Source organism: Typopeltis vanoorti, chromosome 21 (assembly GCF_054136105.1).
Source record: "Typopeltis vanoorti isolate ZY-2024b chromosome 21, IOZ_Tvanoo_1.0, whole genome shotgun sequence".
NCBI classification, from domain to species: domain Eukaryota; kingdom Metazoa; phylum Arthropoda; class Arachnida; order Uropygi; family Thelyphonidae; genus Typopeltis; species Typopeltis vanoorti.
The window spans coordinates 71,339,857-71,367,584 of NC_143569.1; the positions used below are offsets into that span (position 1 = coordinate 71,339,857).

General features: G+C 35.2%; 1 protein-coding gene across 5 annotated transcripts in view; it reads left to right on the top strand.

The window, feature by feature from the left end:
- The window catches only part of Pak (serine/threonine-protein kinase PAK 3-like protein), a 392,921-nt gene extending 373,147 nt beyond the window's left edge, over positions 1 to 19,774 (top strand). For all 5 annotated transcript variants that reach the window (XM_090410869.1, XM_090410868.1, XM_090410867.1 and 2 more), the window contains one exon: positions 17,815 to 19,774. In XM_090410869.1, coding sequence (XP_090266995.1) covers positions 17,815 to 17,898 — 84 coding nt within the window. In that variant the 3' untranslated portion in view covers positions 17,899 to 19,774. The remainder of the gene's footprint in view (positions 1 to 17,814) is intronic.
- Positions 19,775 to 27,728: the final 7,954 nt, after the last annotated feature.

Genomic DNA, 27,728 nt, shown 5'->3' on the forward strand with positions numbered 1-27,728 from the left:
TTTAACATCCCATGTGAGCAATGGGAAAATGGCAGAGGGAGCAGTTTGTAAGATCAATTGTAGAATAAGAGCAGGTAGGCAATAGAAGATATTTACTCTGTTGTTAATAAGGAAGAGATCATGGTTATCAAGCATTTGCTCAATGATATGACCATCTATTCATGTGGCACTACCCACCACAGAGTGCTATTTCCATGAAGGTTACCCATTAGAAGTATGGGCTGAGGTAGTTGCAATACGAGATTATCAACTTCTGTTTCATCTAATTCATAACTGGTAGTTATACTAAGCATACTGTGATAAGAAACTCCACAAATTGCAACTGCTTCCAGAGTAGTATTAAGCTGGACATCATGGAAAGGAGTATGACTGCCCATTAGAATAGCTACTCCATGAGTAGGGCCATCTCCAGTTCTGTCCTTGCGTAAAAGTGGTATACCTGAAGGTTCGATATTCTGTTGAAATTCACAACAGTTACATTGTAAAAATTTTCCTATTGCTTAAACTTTGTAGACTTGTCTGATTTCCGGGAGGTTGAGAACTTACTCAGGTTTATATTTCTCATTCGATTTTTGAAATTATGGGTGACTATGGCCCATCTCATCTTCTGTAAAAATCTCCAATACATCACTGGTTGTGTCAGGATCACTGGCTATGTTCAAGCTATTTTCAGTGGATACTGAAGTATCCATTTTTTCTTTGGTAGGGTATGCTGGCTAGTCTTTAAGTGATAACCTTATGATGATTTTTTTTCACAAATGGATTCTCTTTGAATGGAACTATTTTAAGAGTTGTTTCTGGAGTGAGACAGTTTACTGTCACTCCTGCAATATGAGGGTTATTAAAAACAACTTCAACAAACAATCAATCGTGCATCTTCATAGGCTCTTTGTCATAGGTTCAGGTTTTCTGCAGAAAAAAGACTGTGTACTTCCGCCAGAAGCACACTCTTCACCTGATCCTGATTTAAGAATGGAACAAATTATCCCAGTAACACTCGGGTCGAAGTTCTTGGGACTCATCTTTGAGATAAGTGCAAAAAAAACCTTGAATATATCTTGCACTCTGTCCTCTGTAGAATGGAGTGCAGATGATGTTAATTGCTCTGCATTTATCACACCTTTGTGCATTCAAAGCTTGATTATAGATCCCAGGTTTACAGTTGCATGGGAGAGCATGCTCTGGTAGTTGGACCCTATTCATCATTGCAATATCCGAATAGCTACTGATACTGTTTGCACATCACCCATTCATATTGTTTATGTTGAATCAAATGAAACCTCCTCTATCACTTGGACAAAAACATTTGTCACTTATTTATGCCTAAAGTCCCTTCCAGATCATCCTGCTTTGACTAGTCTCTTCTCTCTATGATGAGAGTGTAGTTATTTATTAATTATTACTTTAATTCGTATTGTCGACTTGTGCCATTTGTAATAGTTTTTGTTTTCTAGTTACTCTTATCTTTAATCAATCCCCCCCCCCTTACATTGATATCAGGGTCTGCTTGAGCTTATGATAAATTCTTTCAGAGACGGTAACCTCTATCTTTGCCTAAAGCATTCTAATCTTAAACCTCGCATCTGATACTATAACTTGACCTTAGTTCGCTTGTAATCTGCTTAACTTACCCCCCTCCCCTCAACTTCGTAAAGTAAACCCTTATATGTGCTAGTGTCGTAAAATAAGAAAAAAAAACTCTAGTTAAGGGCAAATCCTCAATTTAGATTGCTATTGCTCGTGTTTAATAATCTAAAAATTTATATTAGTTAACGACTGCGCCACAAGGACTATGTAAATTTTTTATTCTTTACAAACATGAGAATTTTTCTGCTAAGCACATATAAGAACCTTTTGTTCATTAATCTCAAGCAGCTCTGAATTGTACAGTTGTGGCAGTTACTTTACTTTGGTCACACAGGTCTGATTAGTTTTTGTGAGACAGTGCATTGGTTAACAAAGATCAGGCAAGCTACTTACAAAGCATGTTTATTTTTACTAAGACAAATATTTTACAAACAGAACTGGGCATATCACTTGCTTGAATCACAATTTATGAAGTAAGGCTAATTACTTGAGACATTAAACAAAGAAATCTCACACTCAACTTATTTATCATGTGAAAGGTCCTTAGCCCATAACGCCTTGCACTGAAATTTTCTAAAGATTAAGACAAATTATATACAATACCTTCTATGCGCTAGTTAACACAAGCAATATACTTACAGACTAACGCTCAGCTCTCTAACCTCTTTGCTACGTACTGCAATTGATTAAACAGGACTAGCATTGATTATCTACACAATCTTGGACAGTAACATAGAGAGCAGCAATTTTCAACTGACGTGCTGCGAGAGGTCTTCAGGTGTACCGCGAGATTTATGAAAATAAATTAATTGAAAGAAATAATGTCGTAATTTGCGCATTTATTTATTAGTGTCTGGTCTTCCCTCTTCTTGTGTGTGTAAATCAATCAAAATTATGCCTATTTTTTGCCAGATCATCAAAAAAATTAAAAGAATGCATTTTTAGTGTGCCGCAGAATTTTAATAATTAGTCTAGGTGTGCTGTATTATTGAAAAGGTTGAAAATCACTGACATAGAGCAATCTACTTACTAGCTCTCGGTATCTTGTAAAGTCCTAGGGTTTTCGAGGGGTGTGGGTGAGTTCTGCTGGCTCCTTCCTCATTCTTGCGAAAAAAAACAGCTGCAATCGGGTACTATTCGAGGGTTGTCATCTTGCAAGTTCTCTCCCTTGGAAAAGTAATATAGTTCTTCGGTGATGTTAGGAACTGCTCTAGTTTCAACATATCAGCATACACGTGGGTCGGTACTTTCGTCAAACATCTCGGAAGGTTCTTCTGAATACGGCCTCTCCTGATTCCTCCCCATGCACTGGGGTTACCTACCAGCGAACTTTCCAAGATCTACCGGATGACTCCTTGAGAGACTGCCTACTCTTCTCCTCCCAAGACTCCAGAAAATTTCGAAAAAAAGCTCTTTTGCCTGCCAATCACGTCCTTTTATATCATTCCACGTCATTTGTCTTACCATCCAATCTCCCAGATTTTCTGGAAGCGAAGCACCGTGGCGTCACCCATACTTACTTTAGGTCTTCGCTGCAAAACTGCTATATTTCAGTGACCTTCGAGATTATTGTTCACCTCCAGCTCACCACTATAATCCTGCCCTTTTGGTTACATATACTTGTAGTTCTACATTGTTATTTTCACAATATAATACAAAGTTTAATACATTAAAGCAGGTTATATACACTTCTAATTTTATATATTTTATGACCTATGTAAAATTGATATAGGTGAAAAAAAATTTTCTTTATTTCACCATAAGAGATTTTACAAGAGGTCCAATATGACATATGTCAGATTGCCATTCATCCTTTTGGTATGTTAAAGTGGTTATGGAAGCTATTGGCATGAATGCTGACAACATTCATGCCAATATGTTTTGGATCTCAGTTTCATCCTTTCCACATTTTGCATGCTCAGTGATCTCTTTCACAGTTAGTGAAAGAGAGAGGTGATATTTTGCTCTTACAGCCTTAAAAGCAGTTATCTGCTTTTGCAGATGTTGGTAGTTTTTAGACATGTTGAAAACAAGGATGATATTCCTTAGTGAACCAGGGAACCATCCCTATATATAAGTGTTGTGTCCCGTTCTTGTTTATTATATGTGTTTCCCTTATTCTTTACTTTCCTTTATATATCTTATCCCTTTTCTCCGCATATCATCACCTCCATACTAGAAATCTAAGCTCTTGTCCCTCTTAGTATCCTAAAACATTTATGTTTTAAAGCTGCGCCATTTAGGACATTTAGTTTATAAAGAAATTTAAAACAAAAAGCAATTCCTAAATAAGTCTAGAAGTGAAATAATCATGCAGTCGTAACCTTGATCTCGTAACTTAACCCCCCCCCCTCCTGCGCCTCAGGTTCGTACGTTATAACAAGTGGTGCATTGAATGGCAATCTCAGACAACTGAATATTTGATAAGCAAAAGTTTATTAAACTCATTAATACAGTACAGTACATTAAATTCTAAAAACCACAATTCAATACTAAGGTGATACAATGTTTATAAGATAAGCAAAATTCAAAATATAAAAACCTCACTCTTACACGTGGAATAAACAGCTGTCTCCACAAAGGACGCTACACACACACACACACACAAGAAAAAAAAAAAAAAAGCCTTTCCCATCAATAATCAAGTTGGCTTAAATCTTTCACCCTCTTAAGCACAGTAATATGACACAATAATTCAATTAGACACAATTGGATTACACGCATTGATTTACAAGAGTTATGTGGGTTAAGCAATTCCGTTGCTATAATGAATGCCACATTCAATTTCTTTGACCTTTCTCAGCTAATGATAAATTACATATACTAGTATCTATACACATTATCGCTCATTCAGTAACACTGATAAACTAGTTCAACTCTCATTCAAGGCCTTCAAATTCCTTAGTAATACGAACTGCAATTTCAGCCATATTAAATTAATAGAATTAACATAAAACTTTTCACAATACTGTTTGATGAAACTCTTCTACTAGACGTTACTTGTCTGCGATTCCTGAAGAAAATCTCCTTCTGTAGTGGGATGTATTTGGGGTACTTTGGAACATGAGGGCCATCTCGATTGCAGCATATCAGACCTCTTCTAAGGAAACACGATCTATCTGCTGTTCTGCAGTCATCAAATTCACCATGAGGATATCCACAATTTTTATTGATAATCTTCCTTTAGACCAGGTTTGGCTTAATATACAGTAAATAACTTTCTTCCCGACCATGTGGTGTCCTTTGTTCTCGATGTTAGGAAAACGGGATTAGTTACTAATATTCCATGTCGTGGCGGATGGATGGGGACTCCTGACCGTCACTCAAGAAACTCATAAGGTAACCTCCAAACGAAAAACTGACAAAAGACCTTGTGGTGGTGGGGGGGATTCCTAACCCTTTTATATTATGACCCTTCCAGCACCTTCTGCAACTAAATTTTTTTCCCCGGCATTTGGATAGGTTTATTGTAACCTGTTAGGGCGGAATCTCCCTGCTGAAACTTCTACCTTTGGTGGGCCGTGTGCACGCGACTGATCCGCGGCAATGTCTAAATCGGGGACTGTGACCTTGGGCTTTACTTTGGTTCTAGTTAATCCTATGAATCAGCTTTATCAAACTCTATCAGCTCACCCAGTTTTTCTAAGAATTAGCATAACTTACAATCTCTTGTTTCGAGTGTATAACAAGCAAACCTTTTACATGCAAAACTCTTATAACTAAATACTGTAAATTAATTATCTCATTTTTCTAATATTATACAATCTATGTTCTTATACGAGTTAACAGTTATTTCTTTCAATATATTTATTTCATTTATACTTAGATGCAAGCACTATTTTCTCATTAAGGTTTCTACTTGTTAAATTGTAATCAAGTAAATTCTCTTATGAAATTTACAAGGATCACAAATTTAATATAAGTATTCTCATTATGGCTGTCACTCATGGTCTTTTGTTTCAGAGCTGATCTCTTCTTGAGGAACATTAAGGAGATCCCACTCCATTATTAGTGTTTGAGAGTAGTTCTGAGTTTTGTGAAGGATAACTATCATTGGCATTCTTCCAATGGATGTTGCACATAGGAGTTGCTTTGATTGTCTTAGTTGTTATTCCTACCAACCCTTCCAAACCATTCTGAATGAAGGAAGACTTTCCCAAGTGGACATTCTTCAATTGACAATAATATTAAAAAGGTTAGGATGTTTGTTTGCTGCCCCTGATGATTTTTGTTTAATTGTTTTCACTTGAACAGTGAAAACAATTAAACAGCCTCTCCTTTGCAGTGGTCGTTTCTGGACATGGTTGGAACTTGTTGAGGGCGCCCCCCCCCCCCCGATAAACTAGAGGATGAATAGTTACTCATACTCAGAGTTTAATTATGAGTAATGAGTTCCTTATTTACTACGAAGCCATACATGTACGTTCATTCTCCAGAAAACGATGCTCTTAGGAATGAAATGCCAGGGCTACCCAGATATCATACTGCCAGAACAGCAAGCCTTGGTCCTGGCCTACTATGCAGCCCCACTACCTGTCTTGTTGAAGCAGAGACCAGGATCCTCCTTTCCAGATGACCATCGGTCACACCACATGACAATGCAAGGCACTTGATCCCAGTTATGGTGGTCTGTGAAATATTGGTTAATAAAAAAAGAATTAGAGCAAAGAATATATGAAAAAAAAAAGAGCATTTTAAAAAAAAAGCATCAGTTCCATTAATGGTGCCTCATAGGGAGAGATCCTGCATAAATGACAGTAAAATCACCTTCTGACATACCAGAATCTGGGCACCATATATCTCCTGTAATATTTTGGCAAAAAGACATCAGAATACTAAACATCTTGTACACTAAAAAGTCTTCTGCTCTTGATGGCATCTCTTAAACATTGGACATTAGATGAAATACTTGTCCTGTTGCACAGAAGCAAGTATATATATATATCCAAATTTCTCCAAAAAAAAAAAAAAAAAGATGTCTGTCATCAAACTACTGACTAATCACCATTACCTCAGTTCTTTCCAAAATAATGTATACCTTCTGTATTAACAATTACTCCACTGCCTAGAAGTAGTCCACCATAATCTTCACCACCAGTAGGATTGTCAATCAAGATCTGCAGCAGACCTCTTAGCCTATATCACTCACACTGGATATATGCTATAGAATTGTTCAGTATTACTGAGCATTTGATCACCACTGGCATCAAGGCCTGCTAAACAAAATGCTATCCTTCAGTGTTCTTGCCACATGTAATTTGGTAGCCAGCTTTCTCTATTGTTGCTTTGCCAGCAATGCAGGAGTGCCTCCGGACTCTCTTTTTCTTATGCATAAATGATCTGCTCTCAATCACCTGCTGATCCTGTTCAAAGTATTGCTGATAGTGCTCTCCTGTCATCCTATTCATTTGACGTACCATGCTTCAAAATCAACTAGTGCCTTAAACAATCTCCTTGCCACCTTTCAATGTAGCAAGGACAATCTGGTGATCTTCACTGCCACCACCAAAATTCAGTCTTGCCTTTTTTCTCACAAAAGGGATCTTAGCACACCTTATCCTAATCACCTAATCAAATCACCAGACAGAATCACATCATTGCTTAGACTAACATTTATTTCCAGCCTCTCCTGGGATCATTAACTTGCTCAGCTTCTAAAAAACTAGACATTTCTTCCTCTCAAGATGGTGTTTTTCACCTCACTTCTAGCTCTAAACAAATTCCACATCCACCCATCCTTAGAATACTGTCCAGAGGAAATTAGTTCAGCTCATAGATGACCTCCCCCTCAATTAACAATGTATCTTACAAGTACATTGTTAATTGAGCATGGGTAAAAATGTGCCGATCTTAGCGACTTTGATCATGGAAGTATTATCGGTGCAAGACACTTGGGTCGTTCTATTGCCCAAGTGGTAAGAACCCTAGGGTTCTCATAGGCAACCATATCAAGGCTATACTGCAAGTATACCATCAATGGATGTCTCACAAGCAAGTGGTGACTGACCACACACCATTGATGACTGGGGTTGGCGTAAACTGTCCAGGCTCATACAGACCAACGGCAGGGCAACAGTGGCATAAATCACATCCATCTTCAATGTCGGAGGTTATGCAGCATCAAAGAGCGAACAGTGTGGCATACCCTGCATATCATGGGCTACAGAAGCTGGCGCCCTGATCATGTACCATTGTTCATAGCTCGTCATCAGGCATTTTGCCTCGCCTAGTGTTGGGATCATCAAAACTTGACCTCTGCTGAGCGGACCAGAGTCGTGTCGTCTGATGAATCCTGTTATCAGTTGTACCGGTGCTGAAGGGAGAGTGCAGGTGTGCTCGACAGCATGAAGCCATGGCCTTGTCATGCTAGGTCAGCTCTGTTCAAGGCAGAGGCTCTGGGATGGTTTGGGTAGCCTTTTCATGTGACACATTAGGTCCCTTTGTGTGTCTGGAGAGGTCCTTAAATGCTGCAAGCTACCAGAATGTGCTGACTGATCACCTACACACTTTCATGGCCTTCACACATCCTGCAGCTGATGGTCTGTTTCAGCAGGATATTGCACTACTCCTCCACCAGGCCACAACCACCAAAGCATGGCTTGAGGAACATTCATCTGAGTTTGGGACATCCAGTGGTCCCAAAGTCCCCAGATATAAATCCCATCAAATTTCTCTGGGATGCTGTAGAGTGACACATCAGATCCATGTATCTGGGACTGATGTCTAAGGTGCAGTTGTGGGTAATGCTGCAACAGGCATGGCTGGAATTACCCCCAGCAACTGGTGGAATCAATGCCTTGGAGAGTACAGGAGGACTGACATGCTGTTTGTTAGGTATCTCTAATGTTTTGTCCATTGAGTGTGTGTGTATATTTGTTTATTCATTTGAAATGCTTTCAAAATGAGTTTTTTTTTAACTCTCTGATGAAATACAACCCCCCCTTTAATCTACCAATACTAAAGGGGGGGGGTTGTATTTTTTTTATTTAATTTTCACTTATTTACCTCATCTGGAAAAACGTTAGTCAAGTATAAATTTTTCAAGACTGTCACAAACCTCCATACCGGGATATGAACCAGCAGCTTGTTGGTTGGAGAGCAGATAGACTGACCACTTAGCCAACCAGGCCAGAATGATTTTATATTCATCTAGGGATATAAGTGTGGCATGATTCTCATGGTTCCTAGAGATATATATTATTTTCTGAAATAGTGTTAGTTCTGTGGTCAGTTTTCCCACTGATCACTTGGCCAACGAGGCCAGAATGATTTCATATTCATCTAGGGATATGAATATGGCAGACAACTTCTGCCATCTCATGGTTCCTAGAGATATATATTATTTTCTGAAATAGTGTTAGTTCTGTGATCAGTTTTCTTGGATTGTTGGAGTAAAATGTGTTTTTCTGGAAGAAAAAAAAACCTAATTGCTTATGCCAAAGATTAGCTAACTTAGAAAACTACCTAAAAATAAAAAGGCTTAGAAAAATTATCTCTAGTTAGTGACTGGAATTTAACTTATACCAGTCTTTCTTCTAGAGCTAAGTCCTAGGGAAGGAATTGCTATTTCTACAGGGCTGTACTGGCACTTGTATAGCCCTGTTCATTACTTATGAGGGTGGTCTGAAAAGTTCTCGGCCTAACAATGAAAAAACGAATTTATAATTTCAATATTATTTTTATTTTTCAACATCATCTCCCTTAAGACTAATACATTCATTCTAGCGATGCTCTAGCACCATTATCCCATCCCTGTAGTGGTTCTCAGTACGATCTGCAAAATACCCCTCTACAGCTGCAATCACCTCTTGATTCAAAGAAAAACGCTGACCAGCGAGGAAGAGTTTTAGTTTTGGGAAGAGATAGAAGTCAGAGGGAGCTAAATCTGGGGAATAGGGTGGATGTTCCAACAATTCATAGTGTAGATCCCTTAATTTTCTCATTGCCAAAACACCTTTGTGGGCAGGTACATTGTCCTGACTAAAGATGATTTTTTCTTCTGCAAACCGGGTCTTTTCTCACGAATTTTTCTGTCTAGTCTGGTTAAAAGATTGGAATAATATTCCCTGGTTATTGTTTTATCCTTTTCAAGATTATTAATAAATAAAATACCTTTAGTATCCCAAAACACCAATGCCATGACCTTTCCTGCTGATGGAACCGACTTTGTCTTCTTTGGCACTGAACAACTGGCTTCTGTCCACTGTTTTGACTGCTGTTTGGATTCTGGTGTGTAATGGTGAATCCATGTCTCATCCATAGTAATAAATCAACACACAAAATCAGTTTTGTTCTTGTTAGAACGCTCCAAGCACTGTTCAGAGATTTTCATGTAAGTGCATTTTTGATCTGCTGTGAGCAAGCGCAGCACCCATCTTGCGCAAAGATTTTTCATTTGCAATTCTTCATGCAAAATATATCCTACATGTTTGTTTGAAATGCCTGTAGTTTCAGCAATTTCATGCACGATCAGATTTCTGGTGTTGCTACACTTTTTGGACTTCCTTCACGTGGATCATCTTCAAGGCTGGTACGGCTATGTTTAAACTCGACAGCCCATTTCTTAATTGTTGAAAATGAAGGAGAATAGTGCCCATAAACTTTTATGAACTTCGAATGAATTTCTTTTGGCATCAAACCTCCTTTTACAAAGAATTTTATAACTGCACAATACTCAGTTTTATCCATTTCAAGGGATACAGATAACACTTTTGCTTCAGACAGCTCTAACAATCTACTTGATAGAAAGGCTTGCAATTTCACATGGATGCTTATGACAGATGTACCAATTTAGAAAAAAAAAAAAAAAAACTTGCCAAAAGTGTTGCCATCTATGGTCAAAGCCAAGAACTTTTCAGACCACCCTCGTATATTACACATCATTGCATATAATAAAATATAATGATGTTGCATGCTACCATTTATACAATTCTATTTTTTGAGAAGTAACTTAAGAAATTTTGTAATTGAATTTGAACCAGTAGCTTTTTGTCTTGGATTTATATCATTTTGTACAAATTGTTTGTTTTTTATAATGCTTAAATATTTTTATAACTATTTTGAAGCTAAGATATATGCAACCCATACAAAATGTATAGCTAAGATATATCAGATCACAAGTATTCCATTGTGTGGTATTAGGAATTCATGCAACAAGTACTCTTGTAGAGTTTTATAATACCTCTGCAGAATTTGATCATTCCAAGAACTTTCTTTTTCTCTGTTCATATGATGTACTGAACAAAGGTATTCTGGAATACAGAACTTGCTTCAGTAAGCAAACATGCTTTTGCATGAATTTGTTAAAAAAAAAAACATTACAAAATAAAACAAATTTATTTTATGTTGAAGTTTTTCTTTAGGATTTTTACATTATCTAAGGCAATTTTGATTATCAGATATTCACATTAGAAAACATTTGTTTCTTGCTCTGATGCTCAAAGAATGTTCTAAAGTCAAGGGAAAATCACTGTCAGCGCACTCATTGAACTGCAGTAAAATAAGAAAATTATTTTAGAAATACTAGAATATAGAGCCTAAAAGGCTTCTATTTGGTAATATTAATTAACGGATATTGAAGATATTATGGATCATCATCTTTTATAGCCAAATATATTGAAGCATTTGTAGTTTACCAAAAAGAGCTACTGAGAATATTACCTTTGGCATTGGATATACCTTGTCATGCACTACTTAAGACAGGAACCCTAGAAGTCCACATACATTCACCTTCTATTAATGCATAATAATGCTTAACAGTATAACCAACACCAAGAGAGAGAGAAAAATACATTTATTAAATTTACTAATATTTTTCTCATTTTCTACCCATCATCATCCAACCACAATAACAACTGTGACAGTCACACTATACTAAACTAAGGAATTGTAGAAACATTGAAATTGTAACTGACATCTAGGGTTGGATAACTACAAAGTTAATTTAGAGATGTCCAGCTATTATGAAAATAATACCTATGAAGCACTCTCCCAGATCTTGGGAGAGTGCTTCATAGCCGATGCTGATTCTAATAATAGTGTCTCAGACCTGTAACAACTTCTATATAATATAGATGTTTTTCTCCATCTGATCCTATGGGAAGTAATATCAGAGCATGGTCTACCAATCCCGACTTGCCATACAGATGATCTCGGATGTAATTTTTGTGTTGGTGAATGTTAACTGTAGATAGACTAAAGTATAATGTATAAAGTTAGGAACTTTAGGAACTTTCTAGGAACTTTATACATTCTAGGATGTAGTTGATCTTTAGGAGAACATATAAAAGTAGCTAGCTGAATGAAAGGTTTGAAAGTAGTATAGACATCATATTTGCAGAGAACTTTGACTATTTTTTCTGATGTACCCTTAACATATGGGATGGGAATGGTTTTACTGTGATCATGTGTTGGGTGCAGGAGAGATTTGTGGGAGTGGGGGTATGTAATATTTTATCTAGTTTATATGGGCTGTAACAATTGGCTACAAAGGTGTTGCAAAGGTCCCTGAGCTCAGTTTCAAGGGCTGCGTCATTTTGACAAATAGCCCTGGCACATTGAGTAAGTGTTTTGAGGAAACCATATTGGTAGGGTGGTTGTGGTGATTGTTTATATTAATACCTAACAGTATAAGTGGGTTTTTTGTGGATGAAAAAGAATAATGCACCATTAGGAAGTCATGTCAGTAGTTTCGATAAAGGGGAGACTATTATTACTTTCTTTTTCTGTGGTGAAGTTTATTTTAAGATGTTGGCTGTTATGATATGCCAAAAATATATCTAATATGTCTGGACTGCTAGAGGTTCCCCCCCCCTTCCCAGCAAACTACCGTATGAAACATTTTGAAAACCAAGCAATCAATTCATCCACACTGAAACCAATAGTTTGGCTGTGCTTTGTTGATGTGTTTACATCTATAATTCTTAGTGTTTGATATTTGGCCTCATGGTTCAGACACGTTTACATACATTTTTGGTGCATTTACATTTGTACACTTTTTTTCTTTTGTGATTTTGTAGGATCTCAATGTATGATCTGATAAGAAGAAGAGGAGTCTTTAAGAAGTTTACTCATTTTCCTGTTGTACTTCTTGGTTCATAATGAGAGTAGCATTTCCCTTATTGGCTTTAATTACAAGAAATTGTTTATTCTTGTATTTGGAAATGCTACTGCCATAATAAAACAAGAAGATACAACAGAAAAATGAATCAACTTCTTAAAGATTCCTCTGCTTATTGGTCATAGATTGGGATCCTATAAAATCCAAGAAGAAAAAAGTGTACACATTATTAAAAAAAAAAAAAAAAAAAAGTTAAATCCTGGCCTAAAGAAATTGCCAAAAAACTTAAACTCTATCATATCAAACTCCCTGGATATATGGAATCCCTAAAATTCGCAAACCCAATTCCCACCCCCTTCCTTGTCTAGTAGTAGACAGCATAGACAGCCCCACCTTCAAACTGGCTAAACATTTATTCAGATCGCTTTCCTCTGTTACAGGCAATTCTCCCTCATCTTATACAAACTCTGCACTTTAAAATATTAATAGAAAATCTAATTCTGACATCATAGTTAGTTTCGATATCACCTCCCTTTTCATTAATATATATAGCTTTGACAGAGACCTGGGGTGCTTAATGTTCAAAGCTGTATAACTGAGAGGAGACCTCCACATAGTGTTTAAAGAATGTGGAGAACCGACCAGGGCCTCTGACCTAATGTCCAATCCTCACCTTCTCGTGGTGCACCCTGTTGGATATCTACCTGGATACTGAACGAACAAGGATGGGCTGGCAATTTGGGATTTAGCCGACCAAATTGTATTCTTATTGGCTTAAACCAATATACGAAATGATGGTACAACATGACAAAATTTCATGCCGGCTGGGGCGTCGCCTGGTTAAACAAGGCCCCCATTGTTTTCACCAGGGAACCAGGGCGAACAGCAAAAAAGTCAGCTACTGGAACAAATCTGAAAGCACATCCCAATTCAACATCACCAGAGTTAAAGATCGGTACTATTAACATAAGAAGCCTGAATGGCAAAGAAACGTAGCTAGCCGAGGAATTAGATAAGTACCAGATCGACATAATAGGGGTGACTGAAACAAAAAAAAAACAAAAACTGGTGAGATTTTTCTGAGCAGTAAATACAAAATGTTATATTCAAAATGATATCAAAATGATGAAATTGAATGTCATATTGAAAAGAATAACATGTAAGAAAGTTTTAAAGCGAATAAAAGTTGAGTAGCTCTCAGATGTGAACTGTAGACTAAAATACACAAAGATTGTGGAATCAAAAATGAACGAGTTTGAGAACAGGAACCAAATCTTGGAGATTTAGTGGCAAGCCTTGAAGAAAACCCTGATTGATTTAGCCAGAGAGGAATGTGATGAGGTAGTCTGCAAGGATAGAAAAATCAGAATTCCATGGTGGACACAAGAAGTTAAAGAGGCAGTGAAGGAAAAGAAGAAAGCATATCAAAAGTTTCTGGAAAATAAGTTAGCTTTTGCTCTTAGAAAATACAGAGACAAATGTAAGAAAGCGAAGAACAGGAACCAAACCTTGGAGATTCAGTGGCAAGCCTTGAAGAAAACCCTGATTGATTTAGCCAGAGAGGAATGTGGTGAGATAGTCTGCAAGGATAGAAAAATCAGAATTCCATGGTGGACACAAGAAGTTAAAGAGGCAGTGAAGGAAAAGAAGAAAGCATATCAAAAGTTTCTGGAAAATAAGTCAGCTTTTGCTCTTAGAAAATACAGAGACAAATGTAAGAAAGAGAAACACTGTGTAAAACTAGCTAAACAAAAGTCATGGGAGGACTTTGGAAAGAACATAGAAAATAAATATCAAGAAGGTGGCAAGATATTCTGGAAGTTGTCGAAGAAGCTCAGAAATGGAGGAAAGAACTGTAAAAGGAATTAGAGATGATAAAGGTCACAGGAAAACCGGAGAAAAAGATATTCTTGAATTATGGAATAATTACTTTGAAAAATTACTAAATGAAACAAGCAGTGATAGCACAGTGGTAAAAAACACTGACCAGGCATATAGTCAGGAATACATATCCATTCTTGAAGTAGAAAAAGCCATCAAAGGCTTGAAATATGAAAAGGCAGCAGGAGTTGATGATATTCGACCAGAAATGCTGAAGTATGGTGGTATAAGAGTCTTACAGTGGCTGCACTGCATAGTTCAGAAAGCCTGGACAGAGGGACGAATTCCCAAAGATTGGAGTAGAGCTCTCATAGTACCCATATATAAAAAGGGAAATAAAACTGAATGTGAGAATTACAGAGGTATTTCCCTACTGAGTGTTCCTGGCAAGATCTATGCAAGTATACTTGAGAAACGGTTGAGAAGAATTGTGGAAGAAAAGCTTGGTGAAGAACAAGCTGGATTCAGGCCAAATAGAGGCTGTCAGGATCAGATCTTCACTTTACGACAAATAGTTGAGAAAGCATGGGAATATAACAAAGATCTGTTTAAGTTTTGTCGATCTGGAAAAGGCATATGATAAGGTGCCAAGAGAGAAGTTATTCAATACGCTACAGTTACATGGTATCAATGGGGTATTATATCAAGCAATATTTAGTCTTTATTTGAGTTGCAAGTCAGCAGCTAGAATTGAAGGAAGTACAGGAAGATGGTTTAATGTTAAATCTGTTAAATCATAACGTAATCCATATAAATAATAAATAACAGAGAGGGATAATGTACATCCTTGTCTCAGTTATTTATTATTTATATGGATTATGTTATGAAGGAAAGTGTTATTAAACATGATATCAGAATTGGAGATGTTAATGTCAGTTCTTTGCTTTATGCGGACAATGTTATACTTCTAAATAAATCCACAACAAGTTTGCAAGATTTCCTGACTAAATTGAATGACTGTTGTAATAGATATGGTATGAAGGTCAGCATTAAAAAGATAAAGACAATGAAAATAGGCAGAAGCACTGAAAACATCAACTGCATTGTGAGTGGAGAACCTGTGGAACAAGTAAAACATTTCAGCTACTTAGGCACGATTTTTAGTGAAGATGGTAAATTAAATATGGAAATAGACAACAGAATCAACAAAGCTGGTATGGTAGGAAGTCAACTGAATGAATTCATATGGAATAAGAGAGAAATTAGTCAGAACACTAAATTAGCTGTATACAAGACAGTGTTCAAACCAGTTTTAACTTATGGATCTGAGAGCTGGGTCAGAAGTAAAACACTTGACCAAAGACTAGAGACCGCAGATATGAGAGTCCTGAGAAAGATTATAGGCATGAACAGATGGCATCAATGGCAATATCATATTAAAAACGAAGATATTAGGAAAGAACTTGACATTGTCAGCATCCAGGAATGCGTTAGCAGAGCTAATCTCTGGTGGTATGGTCACTTAAACAGAATGGGTGAGGAAAGATTAGCCAAACCAGTGTTCTCTGCCAGGTTGGGTCTGGGAAAACGCCCCAGCGGAAGACCAAGATATAGGTGGATTGATATGGTACAAAGTGCCTTAGACGATAGAAATATAAGATCTGATAATGTTGGAGTCTTGACAAGTAACAGACTGCTTTGGAGGAAAATTGTAGATAAGAAGTTAATAATGATGTAAATTTTTCATATACTACTATCTTATCCTATACACCCCTTGAGGGTACATGTCAGAAATTTGATGATAATGATTGACAGAGACCCATAACCTTAAGTCACATTTCTCCCTTGACATAATTGAATTTTTCAGATTCACCATACATGCAAGTTATTTTCTATAGAAGGGAAAAATATACAAAAAAAGCTAGATGGGACTGCTAGAGTTTCCCTCAACACACACCAGCAAACTTCTATATGGAACATTTTGAAAATGTAATCAACTCATCTACACTAAAATCAACGGTTTGGCTGTGCTATATTGATGATGTGTTAGCTGTTTGACCTCATGGTCCAGGCACATGTAGATACGTTTTGGTGCATCTTAACAATCAATATCCTAAAATAAACTTCACCATAGAAAAAAGAATGTAATAATAGCCTCTCCTTTATAAAAACACTACTGACATGGCTTCCTAATGACTTATTATCCTTTTCCATCTATAGAAAACCTACTCATCCTGGTAGGTATTGATATAAACAATCACACCACCACCACTCTACTAGTATGACTTCCTCAAAACACTTATTCAATGAGCCAAGGCTATTTGTTAAAATGACACAGCCCTCGAAACTGAGCTCAGGATTGGCAGACCATGCTCTGGATACTACTTCACATAGGATGAGATGGAGAAAAACATCTATATTACATTGAAGTTGTTAAAGGTCTGAGATGCTATTATTAGAATCCTTATCAGCTATGAAGCACTCTCCCAAGATCTGGGTGAATATCATTTTCACACCTAATAGCTGGAGTTCTCTTAATTAATTTTGTAGTTATCCAACCCTAACCTTCCCCATGAACACACACGGATTACAGCCATGAATACTTAGGACAATATGTGGAAGAGATAGGGTTCTCACCGCATATCATTATGCCCATAGTTGACTATGAGTCACATCATGGTAGTCAATCTTCTAGGTAAGAGACAGCACATGAATGGGAAGCTGGTGCCATGTAAGGACGTTAGATGTCAGTTACAATTTAAATTGTTTCTACAATTCCTTAGTTTAGTGCTGTGTGGCTGTCACAGTTGTCATTGTGGCTGGATGATGCTGGGTAGAAAATGAGCGAAATATTAGTGAGGTTAATAAATGTATTTTTTTTCCCCCTCTTGGTGGTTGTACTGTTAAGTATTATTATGAATAATGAATGACACTTAAGCCTTTCCTTATACATTCTTCTATTATGCTTTTGATTAAGGTTTCTCATCAAATACATGGCAGAAAACTGTCTGTTATGTTCTGTATATTCTGACTGAATACTATAGCAGTGCAGTGACAGAAAGTTTTATATAAAGGAATAAAAATAAAATTTGTTTTTAACAAGATTTTTTGTCTCATGGATGAAGTGAGTCAAACGACAAATTTCTGTAGTAACATTTAGCCTGATAGAATGTCCAGAACAGACATGTTGAAATGACATGAAAGAAAATACCATGCATAGTTTTCTAGAACAGGGAACAAGATTTTCTAAACCTTGGTCTAGAAAGGGAAAAAAAGTATATCTTAGCTTCAAAAGATTCAAAAATTTTAAAATCCTTATCAAATTTTCATGTTTGTGTATTTTAAAGCATCCATTCTTGAAGCTTGCAAGGCCTCTAGCCAGTCTACATCCCCTTATTGTGGCAGCGAAGGAAGCAGTAAAAGGTCATTAGCACTATTTGTAATGTCTGTAAGTTCCAAACAAATGGTGTTTGTGATTATCACCAACATGCATCAACTGCCTGGGACTCATTGAACAATTCATTTTATACACATTTCATCTTCATTTGTTGGTGCTGCTCTTATTTGAAATTGCTAAAGCATTTATCTGCACAGACAGTCATCTTCATCCGAAGATCTATTATTTTGGTAGTACACACGTTAGTGATCCAGCATGGTATTAAAAGAAGGTGGGGGGGGGGACATCATTGCAAAGAAACATTCCTAGAAATATATGTATACACGGAAAAAACTCAAGCAAACACAATACTGATCATAACAAGTGTGATCTGCTGTCTGTGCATTTTTTTAATCCTATTAATGAAGCTTTCTTCCTGACTAATTTAGCAGGAGTGAACATTTTTATATGACTTTTTCCCTGTATGTAGGTGCCAAAGATTTTTTTATTATTATTTTTAAGTTATTTTTATCTTTAGATGAGATCATAAGACACTAAAATATAATTTATCGTGAAAAGAAAAAATATTTCGGTATGCTTTTACATTTGTTTTTAGAATAATTAAGAAATGCATAAAAAATTATGCTTTGTTATTTGCATTTAATGTGTGGTGTGTATTTGTGTATGGGTGGGTGCACATACATACGATATGTGGTTCACATTTAACTTTTTATGATTCGCTTTTGTCTTCATTTGGGAAAAATAAAAAAAAAAATTAGTTACCGTGCCTTTTTATGAACAGTCTCCACTGTATGAAAAATCCCTTCAGCAATAGATATTTATCCATGTACAGAATTCTTACTATTAAGAGGTGCAATTTTTTTATTGAAACAGAATATTTGATTACCTTTGCTGTAATATATATGTATGTTTGTGTATATAAGTATAATAATATATAGGGTGTTTTTTATAATGCAAGCATTGTTAGCAGTTTTTTAGGATACAGTCATGTATCCTAGAAAGATCCTAATCCTTCCCAGTAATCAGAGATATTGCTCATTATTTTGACTATGGATGATGTTTGCTGTTATCTAGTACTTGCTTTCTCCATGATGGGATTTTATTAAAAAGAAAAAGAAGTGAAGGACAAAATAAAATATGAAAGGATAGATGTGACAGATCAGCTTAACATAAAATTGACTAAATTTTTATAAATGTAAATAGGATCGTTATGGTTTAAATTTTCACTGATTTATGAATAATAGTATTCCAGATTTGTATAGCTGTAGAATTTTTTTTTAATTCATCCAACCTGATGGAACACTCCTAGTCTGAATTTTGAACTTGTAAGGAATTTATTACACACACTCATTATGGTTTTTTTGTGAATAAGAGGAGAGGAGATATTGCTGAGTGGGTTTGAAAGTTACTATCAAATTCTAATTATTTATGATATTGCATAACATATACATATAGAATGGTGATAGTATTTTTAAAGATGTTTTTCAGTAGAATGCTTTCTGTAAAGCTTATTATTAGTCTCTTCAGGAGTGAGTTTTTCAATGTTTGAGTTGGTCAGAATAATCCTTGTAAAGTGAGAGGGCTTTTTGGGTAATTTGGAATTTCTTATTAAAGTTGAGAGCTTTACTTACAAAGTGGTGCAAGTGACAAAGTTTTAAACCTGAGAAAAAAATTATTGAACTTGTTCTATTATAAAAATTCTGTTGATCAAATACATTTAGTTGTGTTATTTTTTGAAATTTCAGAATTATTTATGCCGTTTTCATTATTCAGATGTTTAGACAAAATGGTCTAATGCATTTTCTAAAATGATTTCATGGGTTCATGAGTTTAAAATGATGTAAAAACAAAAATAGTTTTACATAACTTCATTGATAATCATTAATATTTATGTTTAAGTGCCAAATAAAAATTTGATATAATTTTCTGACTTTCTTCTTCTTCTGAATCCAACAAAATAGTTCCACTGACTTGTCAGTGAATAGAACATGGAACTATTTTGGAAGTAAGTTGGCTCTTTTTGGTCTTGTGACACTTCATGATTGCTCATTGTGAAGTGATAGGTAAATAAAAACAAAATATGGTGGAATGTGATGAAATCCTCTGGATTTTCCATTTTTTATAAATTATCTTTACTGGACCTGGATGACAAAAGTTTTTCTAATTTAAATTTTTTAATGATAAAGGTTGCTCTCTAAATATTTTTGTTAATGAAATATTGATTTGTTAAAGTAGTACTCATACTATCTTTGATATTCATATTATAAGTATAATAGATATCAGCCTATATTTGGAAAGTGCACCTTTTAGTGAAAACCTGTACTGGTATCCCTTTTCCCAACTTATATTTAAAATAAAATATGAAAATTAGAAGAGAAGGTACTAAGCAAGACCTTACTAAGAGGGGGGGGGGGGTACATGGTAACTATGGTCACCAAGGCATAGGTGAACAGAATAAAGCAAGAGGAGAGTGAAAATGCAAAACAGAAGGGGGTTGATAATAAAAAATGGAAGGGATAACCCTTCCCAAACACAAAGGTTTTGGATGATTAGCATTGAATGATGATTCAGATTTCTTTAACAGGAAAGTAGGTGTACAGCACTTCACTTTGTTGCAGATGAATTTCTTCTGGTATGAGACCACCACCCTGCTTATTGGAAGCCTAAAGTGACCTGAATCTGTGCTTAGTCTATAGAGCAATGGGTTCCCAGTTTATCTAGCCCTTGGCCCACCTGTTGTACCCAGGTATAGGTTTAACAACCTTTTGTGGATGGAATTCACAAAATAAATAAATACAAATAAGTTCTTATTGGCTTTTACTAATTAGGCATGTACTACATGCAAACTTAATCTTGCTATTGTTATGTACCACTTCTTTATATGGGTTGCATATTCTTTAACTATATTACCTTTATATCTTTATCTAATCTTGTTAGTTATATATACCTTACTCACTCATACAAATTTCCCTTTCTTTAAACAAGCTAAATTTAGGCCGTTCTTAAGTTTAGTCATGTGTAATTTAATTTATGATTAGGATATGAGACGCTGCTCTTAAACATATCCTCTGAGACGGTTCACCTGATAAATATTGACAAATTTATATTTTAACAGTGCCAGCCAATACTGAGGATAGACGAGGCTCTTATCCAAAGTGACTCTCTCAGAGTGATACACAGTAATAAACTTCCAACAATAAATAAACTAATTTCTGTTCTCTTTATCTTAGCATGCAGTCGTGGCTCTAAATATCAAATTATACTCGTGGGTCCCTCCCGCTAGGTTTGATGGTAATTTTATGAGTGGCTATTTGAATTCATATAACAAGCTGGACACAGGCAAATGCTATGAAACATATTTATTAAATCAAGAAATTACACACGAGAAAACATAAATGCATGGTTAACTATATTGTGTTGCTAGCAAGGCCTCAATTTCAATATTAACATTACAATACATGAACAAATTACTTCGGCCACTTCTATGTATAACTTAACAAACTTCTAGCTTATGTAGCCTATCCTTTATCACTCACGTGGTCACTTGTTATATTTCTCAACATATCACAATCATCTCTTATACAAATCCCTTCTAGGGAAATATTTCTCTAACAGGGATAGGTCAATGCTAAATTAGGATGGTTCCTAAAGTTCCTTACAATAAATCCATTACACAAAATATCCTAAAGATTTCGTACATAAATCTTCAACTGGAAAACAGAATATGACAATCTACATTACCGTTCCTAGAATGACTTTCAGTTCTTTCTTCAGCCTTGTCTGTACATCAAGGCTCCTTTAAGGTCTTGATCTGGGTCAGATACGCTAGCTGCATGGCTAGAATCTCTGAATTGGAAAGGCTATGTAGCGCTCAGGACTTTCACTAGTATTGCAGGCACACATCTGGATTACCATTGCATGATATAGCATAGCCATCCTGGTCTGAGGAAATTGCTAACCCTTACTCGCATGCTACGGCAGACGACTCATAACTTTCACGGCCAGCCTAGAATCTTCTCCGCTGGTGGAGACCGGGAGCCAACATCCACAAGGTCAGGAAACAGGAACCAAAAAGCCTCGTGTGTGTGAGGTGGGGCGTTTATATTCCCCACTTCAATCTCTGAGATTCGCACGCTCTGCACACATCCATGTGCACGTGGCATGTTTTCTTAGAAAGCGTTCCAGCTTCCTTTTTGTACTGGCCATACGTTATTCTGGACGACTAAAATGTGACCCTTGGACCCTAGCTTATACACTTTGGTTTCTTATAATACATGAACAAATTGCTTTAAATAAATTAATACCCTAAATAGATTTCTCTATTAGATTTTCTGCAAAACAAGTTAAGTCTCATATATTTTTCATATTAAATATTTCTTCACTTCTATCTTAGTGTTATTTATACATATATACACGGCGTTCATATATTACCCAGAGGCAAACATATGTGCTTATTTTGCTGTTTGTGGGGAAACTCATGTTGAACTGTGAAAGAATTGGAATTTCTAAGATGCATAATCTATCACAATTCAACACTATATTTGGTAACAATATGAGCAGTGCGCGCACACACACACACAGCAGTAATTGTATTCATATCACAACCCCCCCCCCCTCTATGAAGTGTTTTATTCTTATGCTTTCTATCATGTTATTTAACACTCCTCTTCATTTGATAAAATGGATAAAAGCATCCATTTTATCAAAGAAAACATTTGGCTTTGAAATCGCTTCTAAATTTTTTAAAGTTGCCAGGAGGCGGTTTCTTAGATCCCTTCTGTATCTTCTTGTGTCTGTTGTCTTGGTCTTTCACTAATCTGTTTTTTCAACTTTCAGATTGTCTTCTTTCTTTACATTTGGTTTATTCTGAAAACTGTGATGTTTATTGCATATGTTACTATCAGATCTGTGAAACCTTGAATTAAACTTAATAGTGATAAATTTTCCAATAGTACCACTTTAAGTGGAGTTTTATGTTTCTTACAAAAATCTCAGTTCAGGTTATACTCAAATTTATATTCAGATTTTGAGCCACATATTTGTTTGCATTGTCTCATCTGCTGTAGTATGATATACTCTGGGGAAAAAATCTGTTAACAGTTCTAACAGGATTAAACAAAAATATAATTTCTTGGTAAGTTTAATTTAATTTTTAACCGAATAGAAAAAACTTTCTATAACTATCTCTTATTCAGAGTATTTTAATAATAAAGTGATACACCTTTTTACTACTCGTATATGGGAAATACATGACTTCAATAAAGGTTGAAACTGGTCTAGGTAGTGACCCTTACCATAATGCATAGCAATATACATCCCTGAGGGGTAGTGTGCTTTACGTTAAGAGACACTAAGGCAATTTATGTGAATTTATCAGCCTCTATATACAAGTAGCCTAGTTGTGAAGATAACTTCATTTGTTTGCTTACAATTAGATAAATGATTTAACAAGAATCTAATTTCTTGGCAATTTAATTAATAACATCTGCAGTTTAATTTTCAGAATAGTATTTGCTATAAAAATAATGAAATCGCGCTTTACTCTTTTTTTTTCCCCTCCTTTTCTTTTTAGTGTTAGAATCCTTACATTTTGAGTTATGAATGATGTTTATAAGCCCACCTAAAGTCCAATAATCATTGTGCTTCTCTTTAGAAATACTGGTTACATTTAATTAAATACAATAATTAACACTGGGGAAAATTTTATTTTTTTTTGCCCGAGTATCAAGGGCAAATTAAACAAGCACAAGCGACAAAACAATATGCACATTCAATAATGGGAACATGAACCACACATAAATGACAAAGGTGTATACAGTCTAAAGCAGGCATGTCAAATTCATTTACCTCCAAGGGCCAAATTAAGAATTATACATCAAGTTGCAGGTTGCAACAGAAAGAAAATCTCGAAATAAAGAGGAAACAGATTTTTTAATATTAACATTAGAGTATATAAGTACAAAATACAACCATGTTACAAAAATGCATATAAAATATAAAGTTTACGTATTTAAATAAAATTATACATATAATTTTTTTGAAGAAGACGTTTTTCATTAACAAAATCTTCAAATTTTGGTTGAATTTGTCGAGCTGTAGTTATTTTCAATATTGATTGCACATGCTGGTCTGTTAATCTTGATCTTTCTGCAGTTTTATTATTCTTTAAAGTTGAAAATAGTTGTTCACATAAATATGTGCTACCGAACATAGATAAAATATGCCTAATTGCACATAACACATTGAGATATCGATCGACTGATAAATAATTATAGAACTTTGGAATTCCAACATCCATATATTTTTGTTTCAATATGGAATCACACTGAATTTCGATTAATTCGAACTGTAAATTGTCATCAACAGTTTCAACATCAATCGATAAAGGAGAAGTAAAGTGAAACTGATTTTCATATTTCTTAAAATTTTTCGAATTCATTTTCTAATAACTTCATTTGATTGGCATATTCTGAAAATTTCAATTTCGGGGATTTTTGTAATAATGATTGACAACATTCAAAATGGGATAAATTTTCTTTTTGAATTTGTTTTTTGCCAAAGTAATAATTTCTGTTTGAAAATGTTAATATTGTTAAATCACATGGTAACTACATGATGTTTGCCTTGTAGCTTAAGATTAAGTTGACTAAGGTGACTTGTAATGCCGATATTTCAATTCATAATTTTCTAAAAAAATGGTAATTTTGTCCAGCAATTCAAAGAATCGCTTTAAAACTTTGACTGGAAAGCCATCTAATTTCTGTATAATAAAGTAGATCACTATATTCGCTTTCTATATCTTCTAGAAAGTTACTAAATTGGTGAAGAGCCCACGTGCAAATATAATTTACAATTTTACTGACTTTTTTTAGGACATCTCCAATATTTAAAACTTTGGAGCATAGTGTTTGCTGATGAATAATGCAATGAAAATGTCAAAAATAATTAAAATTATTAATAATTTTAATTATTAATAAATAAAAATAATTAATAAAAAATTATTAATAATTAAAATTGCATTCATTCAATTTTCACTTCTAAGTTCATATCACATCCATGAATAAAAACAGCCAGCTGAGCAATATCCCATACATCTGTACTTTCATCATTTGCAAGGGAATAGGTCTCAAAAAATTTTACTCATACTGGTTGAAGGTTTCAACATTATTTTTATAAATTCTTTATTAATTATAAAGAAAACACTACACTTTCTTACAACTTGAAAATTGCTAATGGCTAGCCTCTGATTGCTATGGTCAGCAGATGTAGCCATGTACGTAGACTTGCTCGGTAAAATTCGATATTTATGCAGTGGTGTAACAAGATTTTTTGAAATGACAAATAGAACATTATTTCCTTTAGAAATTGCAGAGTAGTTTCACATAAAATAATATTAAGTAGAAATGTTAATTTTTTAACTATGTTTATTTAAATCAGTATTGTCAGAAGTTAAATAACAATATTGGTTACAAAGTTTTGTGGGCTGCATGTTACTTGTCGGCGGGTCTCATGTGGCCCACAGGCCACGTGTTTAACATGCCTGGTCTAAAGTAAAGTACTTTTAATTCCTAATGATATTTTATAACAAGTTATATAAAATATATTGATTATGGTGGGATGTATATAGAACAATTTTCCATAAGTGAAGTAACTTCAGTTCATTGTTTCTATTCAGATTGTGATGAGGCAAGCTGTTAAACCTAACTTCATCACCCCAGTTTGAATAGAAACAATAAACTGAAATTATCCCCATATGAGAAATGGTTCTTCATATAACCTGCCATAGTGAATAGATTTTTATTTATATAACTTATTTAAAAACATCATTAGTGCCTCTCTATCATTTACACATAGCTGACGTGTTATCATTACTGAATCATTTTGTCAGTTGTACTTGTTTAATTTGAATTTCATACTTCATACTGTGAGAATGTTCTTGGTACTTGATCAGAAATTTTATTGGAAATAAAATTCTCATGTAAGTTCCTCTGTTAATTATTATATTTAATGTCTGCCTACATTAATACCTACCTTCATGAAGGATGAAGTTTATGTTCTGGTTTTGATGTGTATGGGTAGTATAAACTTTGCACCTGAATTGTTGAACCATTTTGGATATTTGTTGATTGTTTGATTGATTTATGGACTTTTTTTTTTTTTTTAATGTTTAGTTGTGCATTGCATTAAATTCTGTAATTCATTTCCTCACCATCAGTTATGATACTTTAATTATTAAAGTAAAATAATTATTTATAAATATTGTAAATTTTTATATTAACTGTAAAACACTAATGTGATGTATTATGCTGAATGCTATTAGCTATATTTAATTTAAAAAGTAAATGGTTTATGTGCCAGCAAAGGTTGGTCGATTGGTAGAGTCTCCGCTACTAATGGCTCTCGCAAGTATGATCACAGTTAGTAGTTGGAAGGGGACCGATCGTTCAATGCTGTTGGTACTCTGCTGAGGGCTGGCCATTCTCACAGTGTTAATTTTGGCCTGTAAACCGACGTATGTTAGATCTGTGTACCCTCGAGGGCACGTGGGGATGTGACAAACAAATGGTTTATATGTTTTCGTAGACAATCTTATACGTTGGTATTGCATTATTAAATCACTTAAGGAATTGACAACGTAGATAAGAATATAAATTAAATTACACTTTAATAAATATTTCCAATATTTCAGAAACGTCACGTTGCCGTCTTCAAAAGGAACTTACAAAAAAGCACGTGCACGTAGGCACTACAACACAGTAACTGAGAATGAAGTGATGAAGCTATTGTTCTCCTAAAAGTCCAGTACAGCCACTCTGGTTTTGCAGACCATGCTCTGGATACATGCCACAGACGGTGGAAGAAAGCTACAGTAGTACACCGTAGCAAATACAAATTCAAAAGACTATTCATGAAATCAGTCTCAACCCTAAGAAACTCTCCAAACCTCAACAAATTTGATTATATGAGACTACCCCAAATTTGGGAATCTTACATCAGCCCTTCAGCCCAACGGCCAAGAACACCTACATAACCTGCTAGGGGCCACCATCAGGACTTTTAGGAGAACAATAGCTTCATCACTTCATTCTCAGTTACTGTGTTGTAGTGCCTATGTGCACGTGCTTTTTTGTAAGTTCCTTTTGAAGATGGCAACGTGATGTTGCCGAAATATCGGGAATATTTATTAAAGTATAATTTAATTTATATTCTTATCTACGTTGTCAATTCCTTAAGTGATTTAGTAAGGTTATATGTTTATTTTTAACAATTTTTTCTGCCAAAATTTATTATTATTATTATGTGACACCTTCAGGGAGTCCAAGGGACTCATTGAGGGAGAGCACCTACTCTACAGCTGTCTATTTCCACCACTCAATCCACCACTACAATGAACTGCAACTACTATCACCACCCCTAGTATTTTTATAGATAATCAAAACATCCATGCCCATGGTGGGATTTGAACCCACAGCTGTTTGGCTGGAGTGCTGATATGCTAACCACTTGGCTAGATCAGGCCAGCATTTTTGAATTCATCATTCTTATTTCCAGTATACATACTTAAAAATTAGTCCTCCCCTATATTCACATTCCACAGTTACTTTCCTGTGTTCAGCATACATAGGTAGCATGGTTTGTGAAGGACATATTGACCATATCTTCCTTTGAGAAGGTGAGGTTACACTCTAAAATGCAATTTGATTTCCTTTTGGAGTTTATAAATTTCTCTAGTCATAGATAAAATCCTAGAAGAGTAGTTTCATATATGTTGAACCGTAGTGATAAACGCTTGTCAAAATTGCTACAGAAAAGAATTTTCTATTTATTATTTTCATTTCTAGTGCATATTTATAAATCATTTTA